Below are 9,121 nucleotides of genomic sequence, written 5' to 3' on the forward strand. Positions count from 1 at the left end.
GGATTCCTTGCCATTTTTTTTCTTACAGGAAAAATTTCCTGCCACCCGAAGTGGTGGAAGCGGTAAAAAATGAGAAATTCATCTGCCGCACATCGTACGATTCATGGCAATTTGGCATTTTGATCTATTCATTGTTAACAGGCAATCCACCGTGGCGAAAAGCCGATTGGGTGAATGACACACAGTATGCCGCATTTAAAAAGTACCAAGAGCGAAAGACTACGAAAATACCCGATAATTTTAAGAAATTTTCACCGCGTTTATTGCGCGCATTCCGTCGCATCTTCGAGCACGATCCCGATGGTCGGGCGAAAGTGACCGAGGTCATGAAATACATCAAAGACAAATGGGTGGATTCGAAATTGGCCAGCTCCAAGTCGACCGGCAACATTTTGGGCCAACAAGCGACCGACCAAGATTCAATTGTTGCATACAATAAGTATCAATACCAACGGGAGAATCGTCAATCGCTTGACGAAAGCAAAATAAGACTAAGACGATTGATGTCGACCTATGGACTAGAAACACCAGTCGATCAAACGGCGGCCAAGAAACGTGTCTGGGAATGGGTTCTATCGTGCGAAGAAGGATACGGTGATGGACCCGAAAATATGTAAACATTTCATTTTGACAAAAAAAAAGAAGAAGCCGTTCTTACGATTGAACAAAAACCGTTTCATCCACTCTACAACCAAATACATTTAGCTCAACCATTTGAAAAACCACCACCGTTCGATTTGGAAGCATCGAAGCGCGAGCGAAAATCTATAAGAGAGTTAAACGACAACGAATAATTTGTGCACAGTATTTAATATTGTGTACTTTATATGTGCTTCTAGTTCAAGTGAAAGAGGAAGAGAGAGAGAGAGAGAGAGAGAAAAGAGCGAACAAAGCAATAAATCTATTGAAAAAGAGTCTACCAAAGTTTATACATTTCTTTGATACATGAGTATGGCTTCACGATTATAGCCAAAGAGAAAAGATACAGTGAGCGGAAAAGAGATATCACTTAGAAACAGAATACAAAAAAATGCTATGAAATCGCGGAAAGCTTCATCTTTTCCACCCATTAAAATGGAATGAAACAATCAAAAGCGAGAAACACGCGTGAATATGACCAAAAAAAAAAAAAATGAAAATGAGATAACTGTTACCAAATTAGCAACATTTTGCCATATTTTTGTACTTTTAATACTGACCTAATGGATGGCTGCTCCTCTCATAAACCTGTCAAATATAACGTCATCAACCACCGATTTGCTTAATGAGCTTAAAGTAAATGTTGAACATTTCTTCCAACCAAACCAGATGAGATGAGAGGAATATGGAAAATTCATTCTATTTCTGACCATAAATTCTGTTTATTCATTCAACTGTATGCATTTAACCAAAGAAGAAAAAATGATTTGTGCCAAGTCAATGCTTTTGAACATCAAAAGAAACATTACCGTACAATTATTACATATTTGGCACACAAACAACTAGAAGCTAGAACACCCTTTAGGATACCAAAAACGTTTTGAAGAGAAAAAAAAATCAATTTACATTTCATAAGGAAAATATCTGAGATAAATGGTCCAAAACACTGCAACTCTGTAGTTTTACCCAACAAAACAAGATACATACAACAACAAAGAGAAGAGGATTCATGTGTTTCACAAACACATTGAATAGCATACTAATTATTATATCATGTAATGGATATTTATGGAATATCATGTTCAATAAACCCAAAAATACGCATATCCTTTATTATATTTAGATGAAGTTGATTTGGTTCAAACAATTGAGATGACTGCTTGTGTACTAAACCAGTCAGGCGCAAAAATGCTATTCGTGAGATGGAAAGGAGAGTATCTGGATGTTATTCTATTGATTCCGCCGACCACAATATTGCAAATGGCATTGGCCGCTCATCTACAATCTCCGATTCGTTTGTTTCTTAAGTCTATTTCACGCCAAGAGCCAGCGTCACAAATTGTGACTCACACGATCCTGCTCTCTTTTCGATCTCATTGATAGACAATAATACTGGAAAAGAAGAACAAGAAAACCACACATAAAAACAATTCAAGATTGAGATTTAATCTTAAGAAGAGGAGTTGAAACCAAAAAATACAATGAACGATTTTTTAATTATTTTATAGATTTATTTTGTGATTATAAATGTAAATAGAGACAAATATAAGAACGAGAAAACATACACACACACACACCAGTCAGCCCAAAAGGAGATGAGCGCTCGCGTGCATATTTATTGTTGAATTTCGGTTTTTTTTTTTCATTTAATGTATTAAGTGTTTTGCCTGAATTTGCCTATTCAACGCGGTGTGCGGTTTGACTTTTTAAATTTATTATTTTTTTTGTAACTTTTTTTCGTAATTTTTTCATGACGAAATGAAAAAGGGGAAAAACAAATGGAATTATCTAATGTGTCACTTATAATATTATATATTATATGCTAGCAAATAAACAACATCCAATTACCAACTCATTTAACACGTATGCTAAGAGACCATATAATCTCAATGCATGTGGGAAAATTATATGTGTATAAAATCAATATTTTTTGAATAAATAAAATTTAGAAGAAAAAGAAAATAAATCAATAACATTTTATGTGTATTCTTTTACATTTTGTTTTGAAAGTTTATTTTAGGCCTGAAATCGGTTTTATTTTCCGGTTTATTTGGACTTTTCCCTTTGATTAATGTCAGGTTAGTAAAGATAATGATTGGTTGACGAATAATAAGTCTTTCCTTTCTTTCTTTCAAAAAAACTTTCTTTTAATTCAAGCACCTTAAGTAGTGTCCAATTATTCTCACTTTGAAAATTTCTTAGCAAAAATCGTTAACTTTGTTGCTTAGCCGGTTTAAATTTCTGTGCTTGACTTGGTTAAAACTTGGACTGAATTCAATACGATCGACATTGTCTGTGGGCTATTAAAAGTTCTAAGTACGTGTTCATTGCGAACAGAACACCAAATCCGCTTATTCGAAAATAATCATAACAATCAAAGCGCAGCATAACAATCAAAGTCACGTGCGATGAAAATGTATCATCACTTTTCTGTAAACCGTGAAGTGTTGTTGCTGTTTTTGTTGTTTTTGCTGGGCTTAATTGTTGCTTGGAAATTTTCCTGATACACGATAAATCGTTTTCAGACATTTTCAAAGGCGCAACGTTATTTTATCACACTACTTCATCAAAAGTATTGTTATTGCGACGATACAAAATTGAGAGTGTCATTAAAATCAAATGCCAAGTGTTTCATTTAACACGTATTTGAAATTGTTTGCGCCTATTCATGACGACGACAAACTGAATTTGTTGGACACGCTTTGATGCATTCGAAGAATCTAGCACATTGTAAACATTGTTTGCTGATTCATAAAATAAACAAAAACACTTCTAGGTAAGTTTTCACCGAATTTTCTCGATTTTTTTAGACACGTTCGAAAAACAAAATTACGGAAAGTTAATTCTCTGAGTTCGTATGAGTCACAGACACACACACACATATATATATATATATATATAATATATCGACGCTCGTGTACATGGTGCACACAGGAAAGTCACATTCAAAATTGCAGGCGTAAACATCGTGCAATGAGATGGGTAGGGCGGGCAAAAGCACAAATCTCGCTTGAACTTTGTGTATGATTGATATTTTAATTCGTGTTCACTTATTCCTCGGAATGAGAATATTGATGCTCAGTCGTCGGAATGTGTCGTAATTATCGCGTAACCAATTGATTATAAAATTATTGCCGATTAAATCGACTGTGTTTATTTTGGGTAGGACGTTTTTTATGTCGTTTGCGTCGTTGAAATGTGTAAATTTATTGTTGTAGAGATATAATCGTTGCAGTTCCGGAAACATGATTAAATGATTGAATATGTTCGCATTTGACAGATTATTATTCCCAAGGTTTAAACTTTCTGCCGATGAGCTGGTGGTGATATTTTCTTTGGTCGGCAATTCGTCGGGGAATTGAAAACCCGTGCTATTCAGCGATAAACTGGAAAGTGAAATCATTTTTGCAAATTTCACCAAATCAATATCCGCAATGGGATTGTTCTCCAAATTTAGCGAGTAAATTTTGTGGCAATTGATGAATGCATCGCCAATGTGAGTCAAGTGATTGTTACTGAATTCGGTTACTTCCAAATTTGGTGTATTATTGAATAAATCAGCGGGTAACGTACGAAGGTGATTGTTACCGAAGAAAACTTCCGTCAATTTGGGGATTCCGTTCAATGCTTGCGGCTCAATTGTATCCAGTTTATTCGAATACAAATGCAAATATTCAAGGCCTTCTAGACCCGAAAAGGTTTGCGTTTTCAAAACTTTGAGGCGGTTACCATTTAGCTTGAGGGTTCGCAGATTTGGTAAACCATTGAATGATTCATCATCTATGCTCGAAATTTCATTGCCTGACAAATCCAGTGTCTGCAGTTTTTCCGCATTTTTAAACAATGATTTGGTCAATTTCATGATTTTGTTCAGCTTCAAATGCAGATCTTTTAAATTAATCGCCTTTTCGAATGTGTTGGGTGCGAGAGTTCGAATATTTGCCGAGTTCAATGTAACGGCTTCTAGCTGAGGAAATGTGTCGAAAATTGTTGTTGGAAAGTTTTTCAGATTTGAAACGGGAGCTATTTCGAAACGCGTCACCATGTGCGAATGATCCATTGGGGCGATGTTCAACTCTTCATTTGCTGGCAAGTCAATAGCCGCTCCGATGAAACAATACGACGGAAATGTTTGGTCACATTTTACATCGAAAGCAGCGGCTCGGTGGAAAATAACCACAATTACAAGCAACCTGGCACTGGAATATAGGAAAAGAAATGGTTGAAATTGCGTTATATGGTAACATTTCATCCTAAATTAGAATTCATTATTGAGGTTCACATCGAATTTCAACCAAGCAAAGGACAGATTTGATTTTTTGAAAGAAATTTCAACAAAATCAATGATGTTTTTAGTTTGAAACAGTGAAAGTTTGTTAGCCTTTCTAATTAAATCTCATAAAGTACCAAAATGTCAAGAACGCTTTGTTATTAATGAATTGAAGAGAAAAAAATCCATTTTCAATTATAATATTCACAATACTCACATTTTGTTTATACCGAAATCAGCCATTTTCCACACACAGCACACACGATACACATGAAACACTCTCAATCGATGCTCACAAACTGAATGCTTCGATCGGTTTGTGGTTTGTAGCATTCGCACCAAAATCTGGTTAATCAATGTGGCGTCAAAGACAAGGCTAGCCAATGTGTGCATTGAGTCGATTGAATGACAGCCATTCTGGGGGTCAAGCTGATTAGATAAATGAAAGTAGCGCTGAATTTTTTTGCGTCTTCCATTATTTTCGCTTTATTTTATTAAAAATAGAATGGGAATTTCAATCGCCGTCACGTCGCGCATATTTACTGTCGATGAATCTTGTTTTTGTCCATGCAAATTAAAATACTTCGAACTGCTTGTGATAATCACAGTTGTAGCCGAAGCAACAGCAACAACAACAAGGAAAGAAATCTATGTTAATATCGTCATTTCGTTGTGTGTCGTTGTCGTGACCCGATTTATTGCAACTAATTGTGTTTGATTCAATGAGACATAACAATACCGGAATTTCGTATTTTTCTTAGAATTTACATTCGCACAGTGGTTTCAAATGCACAGATTAGATTAATGCAAGCTGCTAACGCGTTTCGATTGTGCATCGTACTGAATGGGAAAGAGCATCGGCGGATTGAGGTTTGAATCGAAAGCGAATCCAGTTTGACTTGTTGCTCTCTCATCATGTGCTTCAAAGTCGATTTCTATATCTTTTCATCACTCCGTTCAATCGACATTTTATACGGTACATGGCCACTCAACGATAAAAATGTATTCAATCGAATGCTACTTTTTTTTGCTTTTCACTTTCATCGCACTGCTTAGTAGTTGCAATTATCGAACAGACAAAAAGAACGGGGCGTCTCCATTTGTGTACGCTTCGAACGACGAAGAACATAAATTACCGAGTTTACAATTCCTGTTTAATCCGAGCCGTATTTTATTGATCCTTAACGTCGTTGCTCTTAGACCGCGCTTAATTTTAATGAAGCCATCGACTTTTGCATCCAAAAATTCAAGTTCAAAGTTTCTTCTGTTCGAGGTGACATCGAATTCGGCCATATTTTAGACTTGTTTTAGTTAGAAACAGTGGATCGTCGCATAGTTATTGGTCATTTGGTTTGGTTAGAATTTGAAGAAAAAAAAGTGTGTATCGAAGCATGAAGTAATAAAATGTTCGCCTTGTCGAGCTACTTCAATATCTATAAAGAAATAGAGTTTAAGCTCGATTCGGCGATGAAATTGACTAATAAAATGAGTAATTTTGAGTAAAATGAATGGAAAAGTGTCACCTCCGAAACAACGAAATTGCGTACATTCAATATATATCGCTTTTGACACATTGCCAACGAAATGGAAAAAAAAGTTTTAATATTTTTTTGCTGTATCGCGTACGCTCGTCATCGTAGGCCAATCGGCATAAAAATAAAAAATGACGTATTTTGTACCAAAATGAATCAGACACAATAAAACGCAAAATGCGCGTATTCAGTAGCGTATCTCTGCTCTATACGCTATTTTTCACACGTTCTTATCGCGGCCGAATGACATATCAAACTGAAGTAAAACGATGAGATACGATGTTCCTGCACTGATTGCCTGTAAAAAACAAAGCCAAAATAAAATCGCGCATAAAAACGTAATCGCAGTTAGACAAACAGATCAAATTTAACTTACCGAAAATATGAATGTATAATCAAAGACAAACAATCCTTGGCCACTAAAATTGAATGTCTTCTTGCGATGCAGCACATGAAGCGAAAACGATTTCATTTTGTTGTAATAAATATCGGAATGTAGGAGAAATGATGGTTTTTTCTGTAGAATTTTGTGCACAATCATCGATGTGTCGTAGGCGGCATCTCGGGTTAGTTCGCATACGTATAGCAACACAAAAATAATTGCATTGTATTGGGTCGCCCACAGAATATATGATGCCGCCATCATCCACAGATTGTCTGCATCCTTAAAGTTATAAAAGAGTTCTTTTGTTTCAAAAAATATGCCGAACATTGCATAAATGAATGAAACGGTCACGAAAACAATGCCATTTGTTGAGTAACATTGATTGGTCGCTTCGGATGCATCCATCAAACGATCATGTAACTCAAACAGAATGCGAAGACTTTTCTCGGTCAAATTTTCAACTGATAAACTTTTTCTCGTGTTTTTCTACAGCGGAAAGGATTTCGGAAATAACCAGATTAGAAATAAGATTGATGGGGCCCATGAGATGGGCACTGTATTGTCACGTTTTCTATACCGTGTTTCCATCCTGATTCATTATAAAGGCTATTCGACGGTTTCGCAAATTTAACGCCGATCCGTGGGCGATAGACTCTTCAGGATATGGCATTGCTTCATTTGACACCTCACAACTATCCAATATATGCGACAGACATCTAAATTATAATGAAACCTTAGACATATTGATTGATTGCGGATTGATAAAATGCAAGGCATTGCTCAACTCATTTATTATACGGATGCGTAGATGGACCATTTTTACTAAGCTTACGAATTGCAATACGATGAGCGATGCCACCACATAGGGATATGACACTGGGAAATAGTCGACGAAGATGATGTACAGTCCACAGCTGGAAAAAATCATTTTGGTATTTATAAAAGCCGTGATAATTTGCATTGGATAGCAAAATAGATTTCTTTTTTTTTTTAAATCAAAATCGACTTAAACGAATCTCAGTGCAAAAAGTGGGTACTCAAAAGAAATCGATTTGCTATCATTTTGTCATCGGATTCTCCTAGTTGATTACATTTATTCGAATAAACGAAAATCAACATAGTCTAACCAATATAAAAACCTATGCATACTTAATCAATTTATGTATGAATACAATCAAACTGAAGAGACAATCCAAATAAAAACTGAAACCAGAATAACAATGACAAAATAAGAAGAAACTCACGGTGGATACATCCAAATGTCATAAACACCAATTACAACATACGCAACGGTGGCGGAAGCTACACAAGTAAATTCGAATTGAAATAGAATACGTTCTGACTTCCTAATTTTCTCATTGTTTCCAAATAATTGAACAATTTCCCTATCGATTGCCGACATCTGATTGAAAATATCGTCCAATTTGGGGAACTTGAGTGTCATCAGCCAACTGCAAATCATTATCATTGCTCCACAGTACATATTCAAGTTGTTACCTGAAAAATTGAAGTCTTACTTGAACATAATTTGTGTTTATTTCAGATGCACGCTTCATAATTTTTTCAGTTCGAGAAGCAAAAAGCTTTCCTCGAAAGGTACTAATATTATTTTCAGTAGTTGAAACTTTTGTTTGCTTATAAACAAGTTGAATAAAATATATATTTTCGTAGCATTGTGCTGTTAAAATTAAAAAGTTGCTCGGAATAAACTCTTGGAAAAGTTTATTTTCATAAATACTTTGAATTTCTTCTGAAACCGATACTTTGCTGAGCGCTGCTTACCAATTTTCAATACGATCGATTTATTTTTGGATAAAATGGTTGAGTCGTAGTGAAGCGAGGCAACGAATGTAAAAACGTACATGGCAATAATGGTGAAGCGGACAACCAAATTATACCAGTATGCTTCGCTGGTAATAAATGCATTCCGATGTGGGATGACAATAAACTACGTTTCAAAAGAACAAAAAAAAACTTAATCGCGTCATTGGATAATTTTCCGGTGAGTTATGAACCAACCTGAGCCAATGTCCAAACCGGTTGCACGCCAAACGTTTTATCAACGTAAGAGTTGATTTTTTTCTGCTTCAAAGCCATTTCGCTTGGCACGTCTAAGTCGCGTAAATCAAGTGAACGAACTGACGATAGACATTTTTATTTTATTATGGCTGGCACTCGTCCTAACTCTTCAGCAGCGAGTGCTTATGATTTGATATAGAGATAGCTGTAATAAAAAATGACTTCAATTGTGGTGAATCTCGATTACACGGCCAATTTACCGACGAAATCATCAGC

At 35.7% G+C, this 9,121-nt stretch overlaps 3 protein-coding genes across 3 annotated transcripts in view; 1 reads left to right on the forward strand and 2 right to left on the reverse strand.

Annotated features, from left to right (window-relative positions):
* Positions 1-2,625, forward strand: part of LOC129564839 (serine/threonine-protein kinase meng-po) — a 32,186-nt gene extending 29,561 nt beyond the window's left edge. The window contains exon 4 of the mRNA XM_055439011.1: positions 29-2,625. Within this exon, the coding sequence (XP_055294986.1) occupies positions 29-617 (589 nt within the window). The 3' untranslated portion in view covers positions 618-2,625. The remainder of the gene's footprint in view (positions 1-28) is intronic.
* LOC129564840 (platelet glycoprotein V-like) lies at positions 2,129-6,381 on the reverse strand. Its single transcript, XM_055439012.1, has 2 exons — positions 5,127-6,381; positions 2,129-4,838 (listed from the first exon to the last, which is right to left on the reverse strand). The coding sequence occupies exons 1-2, from the start codon at positions 5,300-5,302 to the stop codon at positions 3,686-3,688; spliced, it is 1,329 nt and encodes a 442-aa protein (XP_055294987.1). The 5' UTR covers positions 5,303-6,381; the 3' UTR covers positions 2,129-3,685.
* Positions 6,382-6,515: 134 nt separating this feature from the next.
* Positions 6,516-8,950, reverse strand: LOC129564907 (gustatory and pheromone receptor 33a-like). The gene is made up of 7 exons (XM_055439161.1): positions 8,846-8,950; positions 8,609-8,774; positions 8,071-8,323; positions 7,612-7,740; positions 7,404-7,542; positions 6,818-7,312; positions 6,516-6,739 (listed from the first exon to the last, which is right to left on the reverse strand). The coding sequence occupies exons 1-7, from the start codon at positions 8,921-8,923 to the stop codon at positions 6,662-6,664; spliced, it is 1,338 nt and encodes a 445-aa protein (XP_055295136.1). The 5' UTR covers positions 8,924-8,950; the 3' UTR covers positions 6,516-6,661.
* Positions 8,951-9,121: the final 171 nt, after the last annotated feature.

This window comes from Sitodiplosis mosellana, unplaced genomic scaffold (assembly GCF_009176505.1).
Source record: "Sitodiplosis mosellana isolate CC-2019 unplaced genomic scaffold, AAFC_SMos_1.0 Smas_scaffold_2, whole genome shotgun sequence".
Lineage (NCBI taxonomy): Eukaryota > Metazoa > Arthropoda > Insecta > Diptera > Cecidomyiidae > Sitodiplosis > Sitodiplosis mosellana.

Excerpts from the sequence above, each read along its gene's own strand:
- LOC129564840 (XM_055439012.1), bottom strand. The coding sequence starts at position 5,302 with ATGCACACATTGGCTAGCCTTGTCTTTGACGCCACATTGATTAACCAG. Across the intron at positions 4,839-5,126 it reads GATTTCGGTATAAACAAAAT|TGCCAGGTTGCTTGTAATTG; the intron begins GTGAGTATTGTG and ends CCTATATTCCAG.
- LOC129564907 (XM_055439161.1), bottom strand. The coding sequence starts at position 8,923 with ATGGCTTTGAAGCAGAAAAAAATCAACTCTTACGTTGATAAAACGTTT. Across the intron at positions 8,775-8,845 it reads CGGTTTGGACATTGGCTCAG|TTTATTGTCATCCCACATCG; the intron begins GTTGGTTCATAA and ends TTTGAAACGTAG. Across the intron at positions 7,313-7,403 it reads TGAATCAGGATGGAAACACG|AAAAACACGAGAAAAAGTTT; the intron begins GTATAGAAAACG and ends TTTCCGCTGTAG.